Source organism: Platalea leucorodia (genome assembly GCF_965183815.1).
Source record: "Platalea leucorodia genome assembly, chromosome: Z".
NCBI lineage: Eukaryota > Metazoa > Chordata > Aves > Pelecaniformes > Threskiornithidae > Platalea > Platalea leucorodia.
In genome coordinates, this window is record NC_138858.1 from 41,432,468 (window position 1) to 41,457,968 (window position 25,501).

The 25,501-nt window shown below is 38.6% G+C and overlaps 2 protein-coding genes across 4 annotated transcripts in view; both read right to left on the reverse strand.

Annotated features, from left to right (window-relative positions):
- Nucleotides 1–21,044, reverse strand: part of SMC5 (structural maintenance of chromosomes 5) — a 47,990-nt gene extending 26,946 nt beyond the window's left edge. Inside the window, exons 1-10 of one of the 3 annotated variants that reach the window (XM_082337484.1) lie at nt 20,870–21,044; nt 19,086–19,227; nt 17,882–17,934; nt 15,498–15,660; nt 13,594–13,728; nt 12,309–12,449; nt 7,984–8,145; nt 3,265–3,336; nt 2,101–2,356; nt 785–939 (exon numbers count right to left, since the gene is read on the reverse strand). In XM_082337484.1, the coding sequence (XP_082193610.1) occupies nt 785–939; nt 2,101–2,356; nt 3,265–3,336; nt 7,984–8,145; nt 12,309–12,449; nt 13,594–13,728; nt 15,498–15,660; nt 17,882–17,934; nt 19,086–19,227; nt 20,870–21,012 (1,422 nt within the window). In that variant the 5' untranslated portion in view covers nt 21,013–21,044. Of the gene's footprint in view, nt 1–784; nt 940–2,100; nt 2,357–3,264; nt 3,337–7,983; nt 8,146–12,308; nt 12,450–13,593; nt 13,729–13,815; nt 13,895–15,497; nt 15,661–17,881; nt 17,935–19,085; nt 19,228–20,869 lie in introns of those variants that run through there. The other 2 variants (XM_082337485.1, XM_082337486.1) reach the window with 2 other exon arrangements.
- A 3,182-nt stretch (nt 21,045–24,226) lies between these two features.
- The window catches only part of MAMDC2 (MAM domain containing 2), a gene marked incomplete at its 5' end in the record, with an annotated part of 61,995 nt that continues 60,720 nt past the window's right edge, over nt 24,227–25,501 (reverse strand). Inside the window, 2 exons of the mRNA XM_082336002.1 lie at nt 24,227–24,320; nt 24,652–24,736. Coding sequence (XP_082192128.1) covers nt 24,259–24,320; nt 24,652–24,736 — 147 coding nt within the window. The 3' untranslated portion in view covers nt 24,227–24,258. The remainder of the gene's footprint in view (nt 24,321–24,651; nt 24,737–25,501) is intronic.

Sequence of the window (25,501 nt, forward strand, 5' to 3'; positions counted from 1 at the left end):
AGAACTGGTAATAGCAGGAAATACTTGGGTTTTTATACTAAACAAAAGTAATTTTGAACAGTTCCAGTGCACGCACAAAGTGTAAGAATTGGTATACAAGTATTCAACATTCAACTAATTTAAATTGTAGCAATACACTATTAAAATAACCTTGCAATTCTGAAGAGGAAGAGGAGGAGTGCACCAGAGCTCTTCATCCTCTTCCCATTACATGGAGCACATATTGCAAGAGGCTGGGACAATGGTGGAGGAATGCACTAGAAAACCAACAGCCTCTTTGAAAAGTTAACCCTGCCATTCCTAGCTAGTACAGCATCTGATGAATGAAAACACAAAACAGAACTAGGGATTGATTAGGTATTTCTGTGTCTGTAGATGGCTGTGCAATGCAAACCACAAAAACACCTGGGGATCACAGTGACATGTTGTAACCATTGCTGAGCAGGTTGTGCTATAAGGGGAGGTATCTAATTGTAACTACCACTGCTTTTTTAAGCAGCAAATAAGAACTACTTAAGTCTAAAGAACTGGATGTCCCTTAGCGGAAATCTGCAACAGGCACCTTAATAAAGGACTGCTCTTAGAGGAGGGAAGGGGAAGGAACAACCCCATCTTACTCAACGTTGAGTATTACTACATTGCCTATGGAATTAAAATTACAAATAGTTAGCCATCTCATTTCAAGATGTGTCTTGAAAGTTTTAAAGTCATTCTCAAAATTTTGTAAGACATCAATAAACTAAACATCAACCGGTTAGAGTGATATGGAAGTAAATTTTCTTACTTCAAGCATCATAGGTTCACAAACTTTTTTTTTAAACTTGTCTTTGTTCTTTCTTAGCCACAAAAGAGCAGAGTGTGTGTCTTGGAATCTCCCTTTGAGATTCTCTTCCTTCATATTCATTATATTATTAAGTTGTCCAAGGCGATCAATTATTCCTGTAATTTAAGGCAGTTTCTTAAACAGAGTCCATAGCAAGTACACATTATAACTAGCATTTTCCAACATTTATTGATACGCTACTCCAGCAATAAGGTTGTTAGGACATTGTAAGAATTAAGAGTTTCTCTTCCCACAATCAAGATGCTGCTTATTGTAAAGAAATTTTAAGGACTATTAAAGCTTAAAATCTAAAATAAAATGAAGACTTACCCAAAGGATAACAAAATCTGGTAGTTCAGTAAAAACACAGGAATGTAGTCCTAAAAATATCTCTCTTCAAAACTTGTTCTACCTTTTGTATTTAAAGCCAAAAACGCCCCAAGAGGAAGGAGGTAGTGGGACTACCAACATGAAATCTCAGTGTTATTTCATGCTTGCAGAAAACAAAATGTGTGAAACAGACTGTGTGCAAAAGCCTTTGCTATTCAGGAGAAAGAGATCGAATACTTTCTGTGCTTCTCAAGGTAAAATATAGTGTCTCCTTCCCTAGGTCACTTGGGTCTCTGTATACCTCAGTTTCTTCTTGGATTCTATGACAAGTGAAGTGCCAGACAGATAGGCACGCGCAAATATACTACACTCACCAAGCAATATATGCAACACGCCCTACCGACCAATCTATAATTTTTGAATTTTGTTTCTTGGAAAGAACTGATTGTAAATCCCACGGTAGTATAAAGGAATTTAATTAAGCTTAGCTCAAGTTCATCTAGAAAGGACAAAAGCAGCACCAGTAGCTAATATACTGCCAAAGAGATAATTTTAAACACTGCATCTTCAAAGCAAACTGCTTTTGCTTCAGGTTTGGCTTTTTGTATCCTGCTAACAGTACACACCTTCATTCAATAACAGAAGAAAATGAAACTGGCAAAGCAGTCTCCTTAACCAGAGATCAGAGGAAACCAATTTTTGGAAGGATAGCTTTAAGGTCAGTTGCCACTTCTGAATCTTCTCGTTCCTTCTATTTTGAAAGTGGTTTCTGTTACTTTTAATAAAACTGATAACAGTAAGGAACACTGCTCTACATGTAAGAAACAACTGAGGCTTGAGGTAAATGTCTCAAATTATTTCACTACAGCAGGACAAGTAGATTCTATATGAACAGTCATTAAAAAAAAAAAAAAAAAAATCAACAAACAAAACCCCAAGTAACTTACTTTTATTTTCCCTCTCTTGGTTCATTTTCTCTGCTTTTAGATCACTGATATCACTATCAATTCGTGCCCTTTCTTCTTGTAATTTTTTCAGCTCGTTATTAACAGCATCAGTTTCTGGCTGAAGATTCTCAGAGACTGCCATTGTATTGAGCTCATTCTTCCAGTCCTCTATCATTTTGTGAGTGTTGTGTATTTTCCTCTGTCTGTCCATTTCTTCATCTTTTTTCATTCTCAAAGCTTGATGAATTTCTTCAATCTAAGAATTTTTAATATTTCCAACATTAGAGGAGATTAGTATACAAAACCTGCGACAAATAACTAGGACATCTGTGCAACTGGTATTAAATGCTGATGTAACCATTCACTAAAACCATAAGAGTCTGTTATAGTTCCAACAGCTCTATGACAGTCACAAAACTGACAAGATTTAGTTAAGATTTAGGAACATTTAAGCAAAAATACAATCAAGTCTTTAAATCAATTTTTGAAGTTCCTTTCTTTTTACAAAAGCAACATCTTCAACCTTAAGATCTTCCTTAACACATTTGCAAGTTAGTCTAAGATTGCATAAAACCTATGGCACAAACACAACATGCAATGTTGACTCTGCACCCTTATACATTTAATTAATACATTTCTTGACCAAGTGCTTCAATGAAGTTCTGTAACTGTTTTACAACATATCTTTGTGTTTTCTTTTTAAAAAATGCTGGGCGTATACACTTAACAGAAGCAATAACCCTAGCCTCTCGCATAGAATATTTGAGGGCACGTTTAATGCTGAGTGCATTACTGTACTATAGAGGCTGTAGCTTTTCAAGAAAGCCTGTAATATATACACACACTGTCTATTCCTAAGTTTGTTGCATCAAGGTAACTGATTTTATGTAGCATACACCTGTCCCTTAGTAATACCTGTTCGACTAATAGGCGTTTTAAAGATTCATTATGTACTGGAGGGAGTGAAGCATGCTAGCACGTGTTCAGAGAATTTCCCTTTCCGCTACCAGAAGAAAAGACAGAAAAAAAGAACCATCTCTGTATTTTACTGCAGAATTTAAGAAGTAGCATTCTGCCTGAATGCAGCATATGCTATAGCTAGTACTGAATTAACACATTAGCAAAGAAACACCAAAAAAAAGTCACAAATATCAAGACTCTTACTTGTTTATCTTTCATCTCCAAAGCATCTTGCTTCTGTTTACATTTTTGAGAAATGTCTTTGATTTCAGCAGCCTGCATACAGTAAGATATTTAAATTAGACAGTCATAAATTCAGTTATATTTGTAAAAAGCAGTCATATTTTAAAGAATATTCTGTCTATGCACAACCAAGCATTTATTCCACATTTTATTACTGACAAAGTCATACTCACCAGTTTCTTATTATTCTTACCCGTATCTGTAATACGTATATTTTCAGCAATTTGTGAAGAACTGAATAATGGCATATAAACTGTTCACAATGATTCAGCTATAGATCTGCAAATTCAGGCATGACAGATAGAGGAAGTCTCCTAATCTACTCCGAAATTAAAATAACACCATCCTCAATTTCAATAAAAATGCTATGTTCAGCTCTTTACACTAATAAAATGTTCTTGCTTCTTTTTCCAAACCAACTTTACCAAGGAAAGCTTATACTTAGAGCAGGAAAGGCGTAAGTTCCTAGGCACAGGGCAGCCAAAACAGAATTTGTCAAAGTCATCCTGCCTCTGAAGTGCACTGTGCTAACGCGATATCCTACGCAGCTGAGCTTGACAACTTGTTGCCTCATGTGTAGGCACCCATGTCTCTGCTCTTCCTCTATCCTTCTCAGCTTCTATAGAGTTGTAGAATAACAGGTCAGAAGGGAATTCTGGACATCACCCAGTTCAATCCCTTGCTCAAAGCAGGTCTTATTAGGTCAGGTTCCCCAGGCACTTGTACAGCTGCATCCCAAACACAGTGGAAATGTGCTTTCTCTACAAATTTAATTCCTCCTTCCCTGAACCCTAAAGGCTGAAAACAGTGCAACCAGAATACTGGAACACTGCAGAAGGATGAAAGGACTGTAAGTAAATTCCAGTGCAGACATGGAAACAAACAAATAGAGCACTCTCACTGGAAGAAATGTCTTCCTACAAACTGAGCCACACTGAAAATGCATCACAAATGGAGAAAATAAAACTATGCAGAATCTTTTCCCTCCCACAACCTGAAAGACGCACAAATCTGTAAAGACCCTGACTCTACAGCTGTTTGCATGAAGGCAACATGGAACAATACATCTTGGTCTTGCAGCTGCCTGCAACGCAGCACTGATTCCGTGATGCTCTCTCCAAAGACCTCAGGGAGGCACTCTGAAGAGGAGGCTCTCTACCAGGAACCTGATGCAAAATATTCACAAAACAATTCTGAAGGGTCTCAAAATCAGGGCACTAGTAAGGAACTGGAATTCAATTTTTCAGTTATTATTATTATATTTTCAGTTATCATATATTTATATATACACCTACCTTACAGAACAGATTAACAACTGTAATTGCCTTTATGGTTTTCATGGTACCACCACAACATACCGCTTTATACTGTTAAATATTGCTAAAAAAATTGCATTGCATAGTCCACTCTGTCCAAATGCCTTTAAAGAGCCTAAAGCAGAAACTATTCTAGGCTTCTCTCACACAATTTTATCAACCTCTTCCTACAAAACGGGACGATTTCTTTTTTTCAGAACCTACACGTCCTGCACACCGAAAGCACAAAATTTTACTAGGAATTCTTAGTGTAACCAAATTCTTAAAAGGGTTTTAACACAGAGAGACACGAAAGAAATAGTCACACAATGTCTTGATACACTAATTTACACTCTGCCTTTACTTCACTGCAGCTCCTTCCAGGCAAAATCTTTAACATCATGCCTGGCTTTTTGCCAACAAAGTGCAAACAAGACATAATGAAGAGATGGTTTATCTCTGCTCTCATGCATATACCCTCAACCCAAGAGCAAGATCTCAAGAAGCAGTCAGGATTACAGTTATGTGATAATGGATATAAGCATGGACCAAAGGGCCTAAAGAAAAAAAATTATGTTCCCTACAGGTCTACGTGTCTGAAATACAGAGGACTTAAAATGCTAAACTGCTTTCCCTCAATGCCAAATTGAAATTTGGCTTAAAAAAAAAAAAACAACTTTTGGGCCAATAGTCATACTGTTTTTATAATAAAATCATTCATTAATCAACTCCTGCTGTCTTACATCTGTGAAATGCTCACCAAATGCTTGCATCTACAAAGATAAAACTCTAAGTTACAAGAAATTCAAGCAGTATCTATGAAATAGTGAAGAACTAATGAAGAAGTAGCAATTTAAGCAATTTTAAGGTATGGTACTTAAAAGCCTTAAGGTTTTGCCTTCGGTCAAAACTACCTCCTGACAGTGCAAGCAGCACTGATTTTCCTTTAAAAGAACTTAATTTTCACAGTCCAATTAAAAAGGTATGTGGGAGAGAAATGGATTTCAGTACCCGGATAAGAGCTACTGTCACAAAAGTTCAAAAGTAGCAATACACCTCTAACATCTTGTTAACTTGCCTGATGTCATACAAATTGTTCATGCCATAACCAGGTATATAACATATTCCCTTAAGCCTTTTTCCATGATTTTGGACTCTACGGGGGCTTCTTCAAGATGAAATATGAATCATTCAAATCAGACTTGGACATATCATTTAATATCAGAGCAAAACTCACTCAGGTTTGGAAATGTCTTATTATAATATGATATAAAACATAGTATCAGCTATACATTACAATCAAAATTATGGTAAGTAATCGCTGGAATGCAGTAACATAATATCTCAGTAAGTCTTCTATAAATTATTTATTTCAAATGTGGCATCTTCCCTTCTTCCCATCTTTTTGGCTTCTGGAATACTGTAGAACAAAATGCACCCAATTCATTCTCTGGGCCCAAATTAAACACCACTTCAGCACACAGTTAACCTTGTGAATGTTTAGTGTGCAAACGCCTTACTCCACAAGTTTAGATTGAGCAGAAGAATACGTTGACTCAAGAGTATGAGTCAATCAGCTAGTCCATTCCCCCAACTTTTCTTTCACAGTTCTGTAGCAAATAGCCTATGCTGAGCATCCTCCCTACAAGTTAAAACTAAAATGCTCACTGTTTTGTCCTAGGTTTCTCATACAAATAGAGCATAACTCATACCAACAGAAGATAACTTTTATATGAATATAGCCCAATACTTCTAAGAACTGGGGTGGCAATGGTTCAGTAGAATTCTTTCCTGTTTGAAAAAATATATTAGTATAACATTAATTAAAATGAAAGAGATGCGTAAAACCTAGCAGGATAATACCAAGCAGTGAAAATAAAACTTAGCACTTCACAAGCAGGAATGCCCTTATTGCATTATGAAAATTAATTTCAAGCTTCCAGCTGTTAACTTTCCTCTAAGTAAGTACACTTACACTTAAACAACAACAAAAACCCACAAAACAAACAACTCCCCCCACAACCACACTCAAAAAAGCCCACTTCAGTAAAACTGCAACATTTTTAAACATTTAGGTATTTTGAATCACAGCATAATAAACTCTTGCAGTACTGTGGAGCACAAGATTCAGAGGATACATTTAGCAAAGTGCTTTCTTAATAATAAAAATAAATAAATAAATAAATTTATTTAATAACAACAATAATAACGTACTTGGGTAAGTAGTATTGCCTGGTACAGTTTATATCACAACAAAACCAGAAGTGGTGTGAACAACAATCTGTGGTTTTTGTTTGTCTGGTCTTTCTGGTTTGGTTTTTTGGTTTTGTGTTTTTGCTTTTTGGTTTGGTTTTTTTTGTTTGTTTTTTTGTTTGTTTTTTTTTTGTCTAGGGGGAAGGGCTTGTTTTTTTAAAGAGAGCAGATGGACAGTGTATTAGCTCACAGTGCACTAAATGCCACTGAAGTTTCAGACCCTGATTCTACAAGATGCTTCATGACAACAGCCCTCTACAGGTGTCACACATCTCCACACCAAGTCCTTTGATCTGATCAGTTACCTTTAAACATTTCACTGAAGCAAACATTCTCATGTTATCATTTAATTTTGGTTATCCATTAAAAATTTGTGCAGCCGATGCATACGATGACTTCTGCAGCCTGAATAGTACATGGTAGTTAAAATCCTGCAGAGAATTGCAGTACTTTCCTATTTGTCATACAGAAATAGTAATCTTCCATATGCCCAGAGAGAGCAGCTATTCGAAAAACAGACAGTAAGCTGTAAGGCATAGGTAGGTTTACTACTAAATTCTCTTATGCACAAAAGTATTCATAACTGATGGAGGATTACTGTCTAACAAAAAAATTACACCCTACTTAGGGAATTAGGTTAAATATTAGAGGAACACTTTTAGGCCAGATAATTGTAGGTTAGCTTAAATTTACCACCCAAACTGGCTACATTTTAAGAAGATAAACAGAGCATCCACAAACCCAAACTACCGAACAGATGAAAACAGGCAACTAATTCAATGTAAGTATCTAACTTTGGGAAACTGTAACATTATATCCCTGAAGATTTTGACATTTCTATGAACAGAATTATAAAATTTGCATGCTCTTATAATAGCAAGAGAGTGGACTTTCAGAGTTGCTACTGAACGTTTACTAAGAAATGTATTCCTTGAGTTTTACTGCTTTTAATTGAACAGAGACATGGAGAAGGTAGTGAGAACCAAGGGCATGAATACTTCAGAAAAATTTCTTCTGAAACACATCATTATGGCACACTAGAAAGAAAGAGGTTATTGCTTTACACTTTACAAAGCTGAACACAGAACACCTGAAATATCACATACGTTAACTGAGAACTTAAAATACCTACTTTATCTCTGATTTTCATATCCAGACTCTTAAAATATTCTTCAGTTTCTTGGATTTTTTTTGTCACTGGGGACTGCATTTCTTTCAGGTTCTTTAGTTCTTCCTTGGCTTGGTCTCGTCTTTGTTTCACTTCCTCATGCTGCTGACGAACATTTTCGTATTCCTTGGAGGAGTTGAAAGTAAAATAATTAAAGAGTTTTGTCTTCTATTCAAGTATTTTATACTGCTCTAACATTTTATTTAATTGTACATGAGTTTTAAGAGAAAAGTCTCATTCAGAAGCTAGTATTAGAGCAACTAAAGTAGTCCTCCTGTTACTAGTCACAATGACTAGGAGATGTAGGGATCATTCAGTCCCCAGTGAACAAGCACACACATTTAATGGTTCTTAAATAATATGCAATTCAAGTAGCAGAAGAAACGATCAATTTGTCTGCAATTACCTTGCCTCTAAGTCCATCTGGGATCGGTGTGGAAAAAGTAATTCTTTAGCCCCTTCTGTCTATAGCTTGAGTACTACTTAGGCAGAAGTCCTCAAGCTAAGGAGCAAATAACCACAGAAAACTTCAGGAGAAAGAAAAGGAAGGAGCTGGACAGATCATCAGAGCCAGTAACAGACATAAACCTGAAGTAAACCAAGGAGAGAGACAGAGCGGAACAGAACTTTGGAAAACAAACAAAAACTCGACCATACACCACAAATACCAGAGAAGTCACTATCTAGGGAGTTTAACTGGAGATGCATTCCTGAGAAGAAAGAGATGGTAAGCAGTGTGGTGACCAAGTACCTCCACCTCAAGAAGGTGGGAATTTGGGGGAGAAAGTAGTTTAGGCTGAGGGAGTCATTACTAGTGAAATTTTCGTGTTATGCTTTCTGGAGGAAAAAAAGAAAAAACCCCAAAACAAACAAAAAAAGAACATGACATTCAATGATAGTTAAGGGCTGAGAAAAAACAAGAGGACCAGAGGGAGAAGGAAGAGATATATGCATGTAGGGGTGCAGGGAAGGGAAAGCTGCTGGATTTGGCAGGCACTAAAGAAAGCCCCTGGTTTAGAGCATACGCCTGGATTATTCCAAGCTTTGGAGCATCAAGGGGGGGGGGGGGGGGAAAGGTAGCCTGCAAGCTCTATCTGTAACAGCTAACTTTGCTTTATCTGCTTCCACTTTTTCCTAGTTAGTTGTTTAATTACCCCGCTTGTAAACACAGACAATCAATCACAAATAAACCAATTTAGGCTATTAAATCCAAATTCTTTCTTCATAGTATCTTTTTCACAAAGCCAAAAAGTATTTGAAGAAAGCTGCTGTAATTCTATGATGTAAAGTACAATCAGTAGCCACCATTACAAAGTTACAGAGGTAAAGCAATTATACTTCCACTTAGCTGACAGAATAAGCTTAAAATGTACTCTAAATAAGGTATTATATTTCAAGGTTAAAGCAAACTCACACACCTACAATTACACCTCATTTCTTCAGATACAAAGTACAGGCAAGTTTCCCTAGAAATTGTCATTACATGATTTTTATGCAGCAAATCCCTTTAACACTTTAAGAAAACCTGACTTTCACTAGACCTCTGTATTTTGGTAACCTTTAAGGAAATAACCGTGATGCTTGTAATTATGCACTTAGCTAAAGATCTGCAGGACTTCCAAAGGATTTCAGCCTTCCCAAGACATATCTGCACCTAAACTATATAAAAAAGCTTTTCTCAATTGTGAATGGAAGAGGAGGAAAAGAAGAATGGAAACGGCTTGGTCAAAACACATTTTCAGAATTACGTGGTTTTGGGACATTTACAGCAGGAGGAACACCACCTCCTGCTGCTATACCACCTTAAAACAATATACCTTATGGTATACCGTACTGCCTTAAGCTTAAGCTTGGAGAGGTAAGAAACCCCTTTTCTTTAAGGCCTTACAAAAGAAGTAAAAAAAACTGTAGTTCCTTAAATCTGCTCACTGATTGTAGATGACACAATCATTTGATAGAAGTCCCATTAAGGTATATACAAGAACATAAAACGTCCCCTAAATCCTTAAGTCCAAATCTTTAACATTGTACTCCTAGGGTCCATTTTATGGAATTCAAAGGAGATCCTCAAAAGCGTATTAGACATAGACATATATCAAATTGGTGTAAATTCTCCACATACAGAAGCAGCTGGCACTGACTAGAAAAAACACTTGACAAGGGAACTGTTCCTCAGGTAAAGAGCAGTGGAGTCTTCAGAACAAAAACACAGTTCTACAGTGGTCAAACAGTAAAGGAAGTTCAGCACTAGACTTCCTCTTTCCCACTAGGATCAAGAGACAATCTAGTGTCATATTTCAGTTGACCTGTTTTCAGGCTGCCTGTCTTCTCCATTTCATAACATAGTGCAGTGTTTATACATCTGCCTCCTGGCTGATATGGAGACCCACCCAGCTATTCTGTTTTGTTACAGAGGCAATTCTAAACAGCTAGGTATGGTTGGTCTACAAATAGAAACATACCCTTTGGGGAGGATGGGGAAGATCCACAGAAGGAAGAATAAACTCCTGTGCTACTCTCAACTTTGGTGAACCCAATTTTAAGACATCAGTATGTTTATTCTTAAGATTAAACAGTGCTACGTCAGAAGACAATGCATTTCTTTTAGAGAGAGCTTGGTATTTTGCAATATAGGAGAATACCAAGAAATCTATCAGAAGGATTTGACAAACCACAAAAGAGCAGCAATCTCGTACAATGAAGATCACAATGGAATGTGAATTTTTTTTGCAGCCTGTAGGTGAAATATCTTCTACCTAGTAAAACAAATACATTGATGACCCTTGATTTCAACTGTAGATTATCCACGGGCAAGTGAATTCTGGTAAACAATCTGGTACACACTACTGATTCTGTACTGCAAATTGGAACTTCATGCAGGTGTCAAAACACACTGTTGTTTCTATGAATTCAGTGGCCAAAAAGTTAAATTTTTCCTGATTGAGTGCACTCACCAGAAGTATTTAATATACTCAGCAACGCAAACTGTCTAGAAGACGACAGTGAAAGAGTAAGGCATGAAGAAGTCTAAATTTGCTTAAGAAACACATAACTAACAGCAATGTCCTCAAACTTATGGAAGGCAATTTAACTGACAGCAGATGAGATCTTAACTTAGTTTACCCCGCCAGTTTCCGACTAGCCTTCAGAGTTCTGTATCTGCAAATGTCTTACAGTAGAGAACAATCAGTATCAGTCTACATTAACAACACAAGGCCCACATCTCTCCTAATAAAATAACTCTCTCTTTTTGTTAACTAAGCCAGGCTAATGCATGTGTAGCCCACGTCCTTAGCACCTACCACCATCCATCTATTTATGGCTGTTCCTATATCCCTCTGTGCTGTTAGCACGGAGGTTTGAAGGCAGTGAAGGTACATCCCCTGAATCCAGTTGCTCTTCAACACACAATGGACAAAGTTCTTTGAATACCCATGTGAGGCTTTGTTTTCTGCAAAATTGCAACAACATACCTTACAAAAGTTTTCTGCATCCTCCACAAATGTTACATGCAAGTTTTCATAAGTTCTGTATTTCACGAATTCTATAAAGCTTGCAAACAAGGCAAACAACATATTGCTTCAATATAATAAAATCCACGTGAGCTTAAACTATTTATAGTTTAATCTGACTGACCATTCAACATTAAACTAAATTACACTCATCAAAGTGCTGCTCAGAAAGACTTATTTTGCTTTGTATAAATGGCCTGTCCTTAATTCTAGGCTCTTATAAATTAATTTAAAATTTCCACCTCTTCAAATGCCGACATTTTTGCAATTGTCAACCTATATTCACCATGATTTGTGTCATGCACACCAAACCTCAATTAATAAATTAAAATTAGCATTGGCGGAAGGCAACCTGTAAAAAAAAACAAAAACCCAAACCAAAACACGTTCTGTAAAAAAAAAAAAAAAAGTTACAGCTGGAAGGAGCAAGTGGAACTGGCTAGGCACAGCCTAAATTAAGCCAGTTGTGCCTGCGAGGAATAAAAGGAGTACTGCTCTTGGCCCATATTGCTGGCTTTCCTACATAGGTAGTAACCACTTAAGTTACTCCTTAAGCAACTTCTTCAGTCCAGCCACATATGCAAGCAAACCTCTGACCAAAGTTAGTCCAAGAACAGTATTCCAAGACCTGGCCTGTTTGCACCAAGCAACTGTAATGATGTTCAAGTTACTCAGGTCAAATTTCTTTTAAAGAAACTTCTGGCATATTTTTAATAATCTAGTATTAGGAAAAATGGGTTAGGCAAGAAAAACACTGAAAAGAAAAGAAAAACTTACCACCCAAGGCCTTTTCCTCTCAAGCATCTCAATTAAGTCTAGATGGCGCTTGCGCTCATGGTATCTCTCAACATCTTGTTTGTATCGTTCAATCCTCTGTTTCATTTTCTCCAAAGAGTTAGTTTTGTCTTTGCACAAGTTCTGTAAGAATATACATTTTCATGTTTTACAGTATCTACTCAGTGAAAACACTTTTCAGAAATAGTCCACACCTCACCTGTACATTAAAGCAGAAATTTAACACTAGAGAGGAAATTTTAGTACAGCAGTAATTAGAGGGGAAAAACCCACTGAGGAATAGTTGTCCAGCTTTTAAGTATGTTTACCACATACTTTCTGTGAAAACAAATCTAATGTAAACAGAAATCTTAATCTGAAGAATATCCCTATTTTTTTTTTTTATTTTCTCAGGAAATTACTCCCTACAGCTCAAGCCTGCATTAATCTAGACATTTCTAAACCACCATAAGTGGTTTTGATAAACACAAGTAGCAAAAATGCTTGTGAAAGATCTTGTAAAGATTTGTAACAGAAACATTAAGGTAGGTCTGTGAATGTAGTTTGTATGACTGGAAATGCATGCGTGCGCTTAAGCACAAGAAGAAAAAGCAGAACAAAAGATAAAACGAATGGCCTGTATGGCTAACAACAGACACTGTTCCCAGAACACTGATCTCAAGACACCATTCCCAGCACTAACAGCAAGGAACACGTTATTTCTGCAAAGATCACTAAGCCTGCGCTCTGGTAAGATCACAGTACAAGTAACTGCAAGGGAAAGACCCTGTGCCCCAAAACCAGGACTGCAACAAGGTTTGCAGCTTATTGTACACAATCTCCCTTTTCCTCTTTGTCTGTTAATATTCCAAACCAGGAAAAACAGGCAGCAGGCAACAATCTTGAGCATAATTTATGGAAGTTGAAGTCAGCAACTTAAAGCAAAGGACTACCCTATAAGAGCTCATGACTTCTAAAAGGCATAAAAGATCTGTCCAGAAAAGTTGTTGGCAGTCAAGAATCCCAGAGAAGTGATGAGTACTTGACAACAGGCATCCCTTGTCCTCTGTGTCCGGACCACTTGCACCATGTGTCTTCATGCTTATGAGCATGTGAGTGTCAGAGTGAATGAATTCTGAGAGAAGATGAGCACAATTTGGTAAAATGAACTTACCACAGACTTTGTAAATAAATACCACCTTCTAGTTCTCTAAGATCTCACGTTAAATTTTATTACACTGATTTCTCTACAGTCACGGCTCTCTGTCTCTATAATGTGCATGTTTACCTCCAGTTCTCTTTCCTTTTCTCTGAAGTTTTTCAGTTCACAGTGAAATTGGTACATTTCTGGAGGACCGATGGATTTTTCAGTGGCTTCAAGCAACTCAATCTTACTCAGTTTTGCAAATTCTCCAACTTTGTCCTACAAAATAAAAGAACAGTTACAAAAATACAGTATTAGTTAGAACAGTGCAATACAGCAATATTGGATTTAAACAATGCAACTTACTTCTCACAAACATCACTTGACTTCCAGTTCTATGACAGATAGTTCTGGCATAGTTAAGCATAGGACGACCATCTCATAGAGTAGCAACCAAATGCTCCTAAACATTTGCAAGATTTCATACGTGGTTTTCTTGGAGCTGTTCTGCAACGATTTAAACTTAAACCGTAGCTGTTCTTTGCTGTTTGGCAGCTTTTGAGGGTAGCTGTTGAGGACATGGGTTGGCTCATTATTTTTTAATTGGCTAGCATTCTTGTGAACAAGACAGTTTAGTACAGACAACTAAAGGTTTTATTCCACTGTATGCTTAAGATTGGTGCTCATGCTGCTGAGGCTACACCTTCCCAGTATAAATGCTATGATTAACTTGAAAGTTAAACAATGTAGACGTTAATATTAAGGCTGGCAGCCAAGGGTATCAAGAAGCACTTGTTGCTGTCCAAGGCAGAGGAACAGCTCAAAACCAAGACTGGAGTGAAAGGTGTGCTTGCCATTGCTACAGTGGCAGAGAGCAAATAAACCAAAACTTTCAACACAGTAATATTCACTGAACTGACATTTATGTACTAAAGAAAAAAAAGCTGTTTTAAATATGAAAGTTATGTTGGCAGAGTATGCAGAAAGTTCTACTCTAAACAAATATTGTGAGTATGTAAATGAATAAAAAAACCTCCAGAATATTTGTTTCCGCAATATTAGCTTTCTAAGTTCTAATGTTTTTCAGCATGTCTTCTTGAACGCACTTTTCCTTGATCAGAACAATAAACTCATGACTGGCTAGGCTCTGAAGGTTTCATTTTACTATCACCCCTGATGATCCCCATGAACTGGGAACATCTTAGGAAGGTATCTGCCATAACTTTTTTTAAGGTGCAATTGTGAGGCAACTTAGTTACCTGCACAGAAATCCTGATATGCCTGAGCATGGATTCAGATATGGAAACTGCTTGTAGTATTCTTTAATCTTCTCTCTCCTTTAGGATCTATTTTCCATCAGGATGATTTTACTCTTACATAATTTGGTCTTAAATATCTTTAAGTCCTACACTACACTCAAGAACCTGTTGAGCCACAGACGTTACCAAAAAGGCTGTAGTAACAGTCTCTGTTGCAACTGTAGAATCATTTAGTAAGACTGCTTTCTGTTTTTTGGAGAAAGAAATCCAGACAATTCTTCCCCTTCGCTTACCAAGTACAGGATCCACTCCTGAGGAACTGACTGGATATAACCAGAGAAAAGTGCATGCAGGGATTGACCAGGAAAGTCAGAGATGCAAAACTACAGGAACCGTGCAGGTAAAGGTACAGAGACAGTGCTAGATCTCAAGACCTTATAAAAATTTCCCTACAGATTTACTGTTTAAGAACACCCCTACAGCAGCACAGACAGGACAGAGAGATACCACTGCTAGTGCTGCTACTCAAACACCACCATGGGGAACATCAGCAGCTTTCCTTTCACTGTCAACTGACAGCAGATACAAAACAGTCCAATTAGTGAGCCTTAAAGGTCACACTGTTCCTCCTTTCTTTCACCATCACACCAGTAAGGCCACCTCATCCCTCTCATTCTTTGTGCTGTTACATTAACTCACTGAAGTGCTACAAAAGCTAAGAAACAACAAACCCCCTCTCAAAACACAGCACTCCATTTGCACCTGCTGTCTTTCAAAATTCATTCATACCTGAGGAAGAAACTGGCACAAATTGTCCACCTGGATGTTTAAGGCTGCAATCTGCTCTTCTACTGTTTTCAGGGTTGTTGGCTTTCTGTTGATAAACCATGCTGATGTGTTGTTCACCACTTGAATCTCACGTGTGATAACGATATTGTCAGGTGTCTTAGACCTGATTAACAAAAAGAAGTGTTTACACTTTTGAGAATACAGGAAGGTTACCAAGTGCCAATGTATGTTAGAATTACGGTATTAAAACTTTTAGATAACTAAATATTTAACATAAATTAACTGGACAGTAGCAGATTCACATTTTATGCTTCAGGAAACGTCCAGTACTTCAGTAATGAATTAATCTCACAGGGAAAATCTTAACTCAGAGGAAGTTATTTATATAAATGACATACTCATGCTGAATGTATGAACTATTTAAAAGCTGTCACAGATGTCAATAGTTTATATAAAAGTGTATTTTTTATATGACATTTAGTAAGTTTTAAAATTGGTATGCAGGAGATACACACTAATACCATGCCTTTAAAGTAAAAAATATTAGTGTACAGAACTACATCAATAAGCTGTGTATATACATTCCATTTGGGAATAAAAATAGTATGATACAATATGAAAAATACCAGTTTGTTTTCATTTTCTGCTTTTAAAGAACAGCAAAGATGCACCAGCTGTCCACTCAGTTCTCTAGTTCAACACTGATCTTCAAAAATTTAGTCTGGTTAAGATGCATCAATAACAAATGAGCAATGAGATAGTTATAAACTCTTGACATTTTGGTCACCATTTTGATTTAGAAATTGTCTAGTGCCTGTTCAGTCAGCATATTGTTAAAGACGGAGGATAAGGGCTCATAACAGTTTGGAGGCCATACACCTTAGAATACTTAAGAACAGAGGTCAAAGTAGAAGTGAGTAATTCAACAGCTTCCAGTGTTTGGAATACGTGCCATAGCGATATAAGCCTACTTCTCGAAGACTATATTATTATTTCCTCACAAGTATCCACTACCTCATTTTAATACACCTGCCTTCCTTCAAAAGACCTACAAAGCCGTGCTCCTTTCTTTTATCAAATTAAGGACTTTTTACTACTAACTCTTGATTTTAGTTACAATTCAAGGGCCAAATTCAACCAAGACAGTGCGTGCTTATAGAACTCAAATTTTTAAAGTCCTGTCAAAAAGCAATCTTCTGCATCATTGCTCTCTCACCCTAGACGTTGCATTTAAGTATTTTCTACGAATTAGACAAAGGACTGAATTACATTGCAACCACTACAGTAAAAATGGTAAGTCTTCACGTACTGCAAGTCTCCCTTCAGACTTTCAAGTAACATCAGGATGTATCTATGTTGAAACAATCACACCATCTACCTAAAAGACATCCTGCCTCCTGACCCATTGCTTGGCCAGTCTCCAATGAATGTCTTACTTGATTACTCCCACAAGAACGGAAGTGGATAGGATTTTTTTCAAAGACCTGTTCCAGTATATCTTTTTTCCTTAACACAATTTTCATTTTATACAATCTTATCAGGGTGGCCAATTGTCATACAAATTAACTCAGGCCCTGAATCAGTTGATTAGCTGTATGTTCTATTTAGTTCAGGCAAACAGATCAGGTTAAGGCTTATCAAAACCACCTAAGCTATTGCAGCTTCGTGTTAAGATCTTCACAAAAAAGCACCCACTTAGGAACTCTATTAGGATAGCCTCTCTTTAGTTGTCAAAAAGAAATTACTTACAGGAAGCATGTAATATTGCCCTGTAACCACAAGTTACTGATGGAAGTCCAAATGATTTTCAGTTGCTCTGTTTTGCAAAAGCTTACCTGGAAGACTGCATTAGCCAGAATTAGTCAGATCTACTTTTTTTTTTTTTCTTCTTTTGTTTCAGTATATGATGTTTTCAGTAAGAATGTAGAGGAGGCCCTCATACCAGCAGTATCAGTATAAGAAAGTGAAGACAGAACATTTGGTTTTAAAATTTAGATTTTGTCTTTTTTTTATTCTTTAAAAATAATTTCCAATCACTAGGTCATGATTGGAGTACTGACTGTATCTGAATCACCTGAACCTTAAATGTAATCAAAAGCTAAACATACCATATACAATCTTTATCTATATATTCTTTGTACATCAAGACAAGGTAAAATGCTTCAGAAAACGAAATCAAGACCAGCCATCACTGTTTATTTCTTGTGTGGTAATTATTTGGCCTTAAAATTTTGAAGTCTGGGTTAAAAAAAAAAGAAAAAAGTAAATGACCAGCTTAAAGACAGTTTTCTGTACACCAGATTTTTTTTCACAACTTTGTGAATGACTGTGTGGGGAAATAATCTAATTAAAAGTGCATGAGGAAATGCAATTTTACTACTTACAGTTCAATTTCTACTACACCTTTCAAGCACCCCTGCTTTACAAAGAGACCAACCTACAAAATTAATTACAAAGGTTGTTATTGCAAAATAAGTATATTAAAATATAATCTCTTACAAAAATATGTATTTGTATGATAGAGTTGCTGCAATGGGATATTTTATTGAAAACTTACAATTAAAAACTAAAATTTATTTTTTCTGTATTTTAACTAAAAATAAAGGAAGACACCATTATTTTCCTCATCAACTAGCAGCATTAGAACTTCCTCCACAGGCTAACAATTTCTGATCAACTTCAACCTCCAAAACTGAACAAATTATAATCAGCAGATCCACAGAGAGGAAGAAGTTCACATGAATTCAGGGAACAAAGGCAATACAAAGGAAAGACACTGCCAAATATCTGTACTAATGGAACTGCCAATTCTAACAGTATAAAAATATATAAACACGAAAAGCCAATAAAAGTACCAACACACAGTGCTGTCATGCAGTCAGTTTCCTTATTTACATTTGCTCAAGACTGAGCTGCCACCACAGAATATGTACAATCATTTTGGTACCCAGATTCGATGCTCCAAAGATCTATGGAAATATATTCCATCCAACCAGAATATCCAAGAAAGCAAGAGCAAAACTTAAAAATTTGACAATACAAACTTCCTACTATAATGTCAACACATGATCTCTTAGGAGGAAAAAATGAAAACAGCCCAGAACAATCCAACTTCCATTTAAATTAAAGATTGGTGGCTCCATGCTTTCAGAAAAATTCTCAGACACATTGAGGATATGTTATTTCTACAGGTTCTATACACTTGGAAATTTAAGTTAGACTTTTTCTTTTCATTTCTCCTTTAGTTGGTGTTTCTGATCAAATATTATTTATGCATTAGGTGGTATTTTCCTGCCCCACTGTGGAGGCTCAGACATCTTCAAATATAACTTCTAGCCTACTCAGGTTTCAGTACAACTCAGGTATTTCCATTTCATAATTCAGCCAAGACAACAAGTAGTTAAGTAAGACAAAACACCTTTGGTAAAAGCCTTTGTCTCTAGACCAGGTTATTCTACAATTTGGACACCTTAGTTTTTATAAAAATAAAGCAAATCAAGGAAGACAGGTTTTTTTCCCCTCCTCTGCTGGACAGGACTCTTAATGAAATTCAGATTAAACATGAAAATTACAAAAGTTCATAGTTACCTTATCAGCTCGCCCTATGAAAGAAGGTTTTCCAGCCAGTCCCAGGCAGATAGCACAAACAATGCTTGACTTTCCTGTTCCATTAGCACCTACAATCATATTCAGATTGGGTCCTGGACGTACTTCACAGACATCATATGTTCTGGAAAGCACAATAATTTTTTGAATCTAGACTCAATCCTCAAATACTGTTTTGTAAGAAAATCTCAGAGTGAAAACTAACACAGCAATAAAACACTGTGGAATATATTCCTACCAGGCAGAGTACTTATAACAACTTTCTTCAAAACAAATGATTACAAGAATGAAAACTAGCCACATAATGACAATTTCTATTGACTTTACCAGGACATCATATTATTTTACATATTAAAACAAAACAAAACAAAAACCAAAAGAACAACAGAAAGAAAATTGAGTGAATTCAGTCAAGTCTGTTACATTTAATTCCAGCTGCTTGCTGCACCACAGTCACAGGAGATTCTACTCATCTAACCCGTACAATGTACTTGGGTCTTAAGCTCTGCAAGAAGTCTGTATTGGTACATCATGCAGTAGCTTTCTTGAGTTACAAGAACCTAAAACATTAGCCTGTTATCAGTGATTTTTTTTTTAAATTGTATTAGACATCTTTCATTATGTGCATCCAGCATGCCTACTACAATAGCAACTACAGGAAGAGACCAAGCCCTAGCATGCAAATTCAAAACAAACCATTAATGTTGGTATGATCAGTAACATCCCAAATTTATAATGAACTCCACCATTTGATGTTCTCTTCCCACACCGTACCAAACACACAGAGAAGAACTGAGACACTAACACCAAAGAAGAAAGAGAAAGCAGTTAATAATAAGAAAATAATATAATCCAGGTACTTCTGAAAGAAAAGGTGTTTGAATCCTTAATGCTGAGGCTTAAACTACTTTTTGAAGCTTCATTTGACATCTGTAGCATGACTTATAAACTAAACTACTCGGAACTGTTTTCAAGGCTGACATGGAGCTATCAGGACAGCAGCTATAAGAAAATGACCTGAAAACTTCTGCTACTAACTATAATAGCTCCAAACAGAAGGGTGTTCTCAATACACGGAAGCTGGAAAAAGCACGTGAAAAAGGTAACACCACAGGTACTTTATCATAATGGTTCCCAAGACCTGCCCCCACTGCCCCGCGAACACCTGTGCTCTCCCGTCCTCCACTGCTTGACAACCACCTAACTGGGAGAAAAAAAGCATGCGGAGGCTGACACGGGCAACAGGTAGCACCACCTTAGGGGAAGAAAGCCGACACGACCACCCCTGGGGAACGCACCCCCAGGGAAGCGACACTGCACTAAGAACCTACGGGACTCGTAATCCACACAGCAGGTCCTCTCCCCTCTCCGAGTAAGGCATCGCCTTGCAGGGAAAAAAAGTTTCATGCACTCCCTCTTCCCGTCCTGACTCGCCTCGGTATCCAAAGCCTTACTAAGGTCGCCCTGTTAACCGAGGGTGACCCCCCGCTCCGTGCACCGCGGCGGAGAACGGCCGCAGCGAGCGCGCCCCTGCCGCGCCAGCCCGCTGCCCCAGGCTTGGCCCTCCTGACCTAACCGCCAGCTCCCCGGCCCCGCACCCACTTTAAAATGGGGCGAGGGGGGAGGAAGGCGAGGCCGCCCAAGGTAGCCGCCGACCTCCAAGACGGCAGCGACCCCGCACGCCAGCGCCTGCGGGCGCCCCGCGGCCCATGGCGGCCGCTCGGCCGCCGCCACCCGGCAGGAGAAAGCGCCCACCCCTCACTCACAGAAAGTTTTCCATGGAGATCCTGACGATGGAGCCCTCGACGAAGCGGGGGCGCGCCTCGGCGCTCCTCGCGGCCCGCTGGCTGCCGCCGGCGCCAAGCTGACAGGCGCCCAGGCTCCATTTCCCCGGCGTCGCCACCGCCATCTTCCCCCCTCAGCCCGCCCTCACCCCCCAGCCGCGAGGGCGCCCCCCGCGCCTCGCTCTCATTGGCGGGCGGGAAACGGCGGGCAGGTGAGGAGCGTGCTCATTGGCCGGCGGGGCGGGACTAAGCCGCCGTGAAGTTTTTCACTGGCTTGCAGCGTGCCGCGCTGGTGCCCATTGGCTGGAGGAGAGCGGGGCCGCAAGGGGGACCCGGGAGGGAGACGGTGGGGTTGCTTTCGGTTTCGGACAAGGGGGCGGAGGCGGCGGGGCGCGGCGCCGCCCTGGCCGGGCTCCTCGGCGCTGGGGCAGCCGCACGGCCTGGTGGCCGTGAGGTGCGGCCTGGGCCCGTCCCGGCCGGCGGGAGGAATCCCTTTCCCGCCTTGCGGGCCGCACCTCCCGGCGGGTGCTGCAGGCCCCGGCCCCCTCGGCTGTCACCGCCCGCTGCCGCCAGCGGCCTTTCCCCGGCGGCTGGGCGGCGCAGGGCGGCGCGGGAGAGCGGTGGTGGCGGCTTCCCCACGAGGTGGCAGCACAGCCGAGCAGTTGGGCGGCCGGCGCTTCGGGGGCGGGCACCTTCCGAGTAGCCCCCTACCTTCATGGGGACACGCTTGAGCTCCGGGCGAGCGAACTCTTCTTAGTGAGGATAATGACAAAATATCAACCAACAGAAAGCACTTAAAGAATAGAAAGAGTGTTAAACAAGAGGGCAATAAAAGGGTTTTTCCTCTGATGTCAGGACAAGCTCAGTTCCGCTCCAGCGCAATGCTGCATTTAGAGCAATCAAACGCAAGCCTGTTCGTGTTTGGGGTGTATAGCTGGTTTTGAAGGTTTCTTTTTCATTTCTGTTTTATGGACTGTGCCGCAACTGGGATCAAAGAAATTACTTGCAGGTTCTTCAGTAGCTTTTGAAGACATTTTCAGACAGTAAATAGGCCTCGTATAGCAAGTCTCAGAGCTGTTCTTTGCCCTGCTGTGGTCCCTGTGCAGCTACTGCAGCAGTGAGAAAGGAACAAATAGTAAATAAAAATGGATCCAGGGCAGAAATTAGTTGCACGGGGAGTTTCCTATTTGGGCTGAGCTGATGGAATGTTTTTTATCTCACCATAAAACTGAAGTTTGCCAGTGGAGAAATCTTAATGCACCTTCCCTAGTTTTCAGATATTTTGCAGCCATTCTTTCACTAGAGTCTGTGAATTTCCTATTCTATAAACTGATATTCAGCAGGCACTAAACTAATCTAAAGCCATCTTTCACATTCTCCCTCTGTTCTTTAATTCCTGCAGCAGAAATGGGTGGAAAGGTGCTGTCGTTCCCTGCTGAAGGAAGAACTTAGGCTTTTTTTTTTTTTTTTTTTTTTTTGCAGTCAGGACAGTGCCTCACACCCTATGGATAAATACTACCCTCAGTGATACCGACAAAATCATCGTACCAGTGAGGTCCCTAGAGAGCACTCAATGGAGAGCAGAATAGAATACTTTGCTTATGTTCTTATTCATATCAGCCTAAATCTGATTACTTTGATGGAGTGAAGCAGAGTTGCATAAATTGTTAGAGACAGGAATCCAATAGTTATCCTTTGTGCTTCATTTCATTTACAAAAAAGTTCCAGCAGAAGTATGGAGAACGACCAAGCCTGATGATTTTAACCATTTTCACTTGTTTTCTGCTTAGATAATTTGACCTGAATGTTGATACCAAAGCATAAACTTTACAGAACAACTGTATTGACTCTTAGGAAACAGTCCATTGTTTCTGGTTGCTTTCATTTTCAGAATAATAGCAAGAGTGATGCATTCGTAACCAGCTGCCAATAGGGACGGTAGGTAGCTAGGACAGGCTGTTAAGATGTCAGTTCCTTTTGGCTCTTCCTCAGTCTCTAGGAAATAATAAACTGCTTCAATTTGTGTGATCAAATAAACATGATAGTACTGAATATATTTAATTGAAAATCTCTTTAATTCTTTGTGTCACCAAAATGAAAACTTACTGAAGATGCAAGGGGCTACATTTTCCCAGGTGCTGTTGATCCTTATAGGCCATTAGGAAAAATGTGTATTTTGTTCTGAAAGGAGCAAAGGCTATTCCCACTTTTCAGGGCTCACCTCTTGCAGCAACAGCTTGAATGTGGTGGCTGTAAGAATAATTTCTATGGCTCAATACGGGAACTTCCTGCAGCAGATCAGATTGCCTTCTGTCAGCTGTCTTAGGTGATGTGACCCACAGATTTCATTCTCTTCATATTCAAAGTATTGAATTCAGGCTATTATACTAGGTTCAGTTGGTTTTTGTTACACTGATAATGATAAAGTCTAGAGCAGAGCAATAAGATTATTTTCAAAGTTAAATTTTATTAGGAAGTTATAATAATTTCAAAACAAAACCTTACACACAAACACATAAAATCTTAAAAATTAACAAGTTGTGTGAATTCAGTTTCCTATTAATATAAATGCAAGGCATCTGTGGTTGGGTAAAGTGTAAGTACATTCTCTGTGAGTGTAAAAACTGATTTATTTAAAAAAAAAAAAACACAAGACTTGTATGCCAGAAAACATATGGTTTCAAAGAGTTTCATTTCATATAGTTCAAAATGTCAACAGCTTACACTGAAGTATACAGGAACACTAAAAGTGGGTTTGTTATTGGCAAGGACAACAAATATATTTGTTATAGTAAAAGAATACAAAACCACAAAAAATCACCAGCAGAGTGTTAAGAGTTTCCCAGAGAGATTTGTCATTATGAATAATTGCACTTAACCTGTAGACTATTACTAGTAGCTAATACTATTTTCCTTATTATTTCAAAATATTTGTAATTTCCTTAACAAAAATCCATTCTGTACCCAACACAAAACATTCACTGAATGCAGATTTAAGACACAATATTGGATTTTAATTGTGCACCTTTGCTTTCCCCTTTTTACTTATATACCAGAAAGGTTAAAAAAAAAAAAAAAAAAAAGAGCTTTAAAATAAATGATCTGTGCAAAATGGGAAGCCTTTATATAATAACTGATATCTCATGCAAAAGAGAAAAAATATGAAAAAAAAAAACCCAAACAGTCTAAGAAGCCCTGAGTCAATAATTTCATTGCAAAGGCGAGGAACATGAGTGCTCTGAGTTCTTCCTATATATCGGTGCATATTCAAACCAGTCCAGTATTTACTTAAAACATATTTAAAAATACAGTTTGTGCAGTTTCTCACATACAAATCTTCTACGCACTTCATTCCTTTCAGCAGACTGTATTTAATACTCAATTTCGTTTAAGCTGTCAGGATAGCCTGATGAGAATTGAATTTCTTCCACTTCTAGAATACAAAGAAGGGGGAAATACTGTAATAGTTTGTATTTTTATCATACATAAGAACGCATAAGACAGAACTTAATTACCATGCTGGATTTAAATAGGACTTCCATATGGTTTTTAAAAAGTGTTACAGCATCTTTCCTAGTCCACATTCTGAGGATGGTCTTGCATCTTATTAGAAAACAAAAATTCTGCACTAACCCAGCAGCATGATACTAAATTCAGATCCATTCAGTGGGGGTTCAAGGGAAGAAGTATCGCCTGTCTAATTACAAAAAGCACTGTGAATTGCTAGGTGTCTCCTAAGAGAAACAAAGTATGTTTAAACTTACCTAAACAGGGTCCTGCCTGGAACAGAATATCATCAATAGCAGTGTCACTTCTCATTGACACACCACGGATCGCCTCAAAAATAATCTGTAGAGGTAAGACACAGCTTTTCATGAATCCGACGGGAAGAAGGACTAAAAAAATTAATACCCATGCAGCCTATTCAAGGACCTACTGTATCCTGAAAGCCTGCTTTTTGGAAAGACTCTTCTATTCTCTTATCAGTGGACTGGGTGCCCTGGTCAGAGAATTTGGGTGTGTGCTACACCAAAGGAAGCAAATTTGTTCTTACAATTTCTTAAGAAATTGCTGTGTGTTATAGACCACCGATAAATTTTCTCTAGCGATGTGGCATTTCTGTCTTGCTTTTCAGCCCAAATGTGTCGCTGTGTGTTGCCCATATGCAGGCAAGACTTGACGGGAAAAAAAAAGCATTACAATATTATGTTGTGGTCTTACTGATGAAACTAAAATTGCTTTTCAGTAAAAGGTTTCTTCCCCCCCCTCCAATTAACTTCCAGGCTCTTAAGGCAAAGCAATTAAAAAAAAAGCACACAGCATCTTTGGTTAGTGATCAGTGCCGTTTTGTGCCCAATACTGTTTCAGTCAGTAGCAATTTCAGCTTCCTCTTTCACAGAGAAACTGAAGCAGGGTTTGTCTCTGGCAGTACTGAAATGATGGCACTGCTGAAACCAAAGGCAGAGCTCTGGCTTTGCATCATCCTTTGCCTTTGGTGCCACCTCGGAAAGACCATCCTGCAAGAAGCAGCCATTTTATCACAGCTTAGTGGTTTTGTCAAATCTACCCAGGGCTTTAGACAGCTGAAGGAAAAGAAATTGCACAAGTGATCTA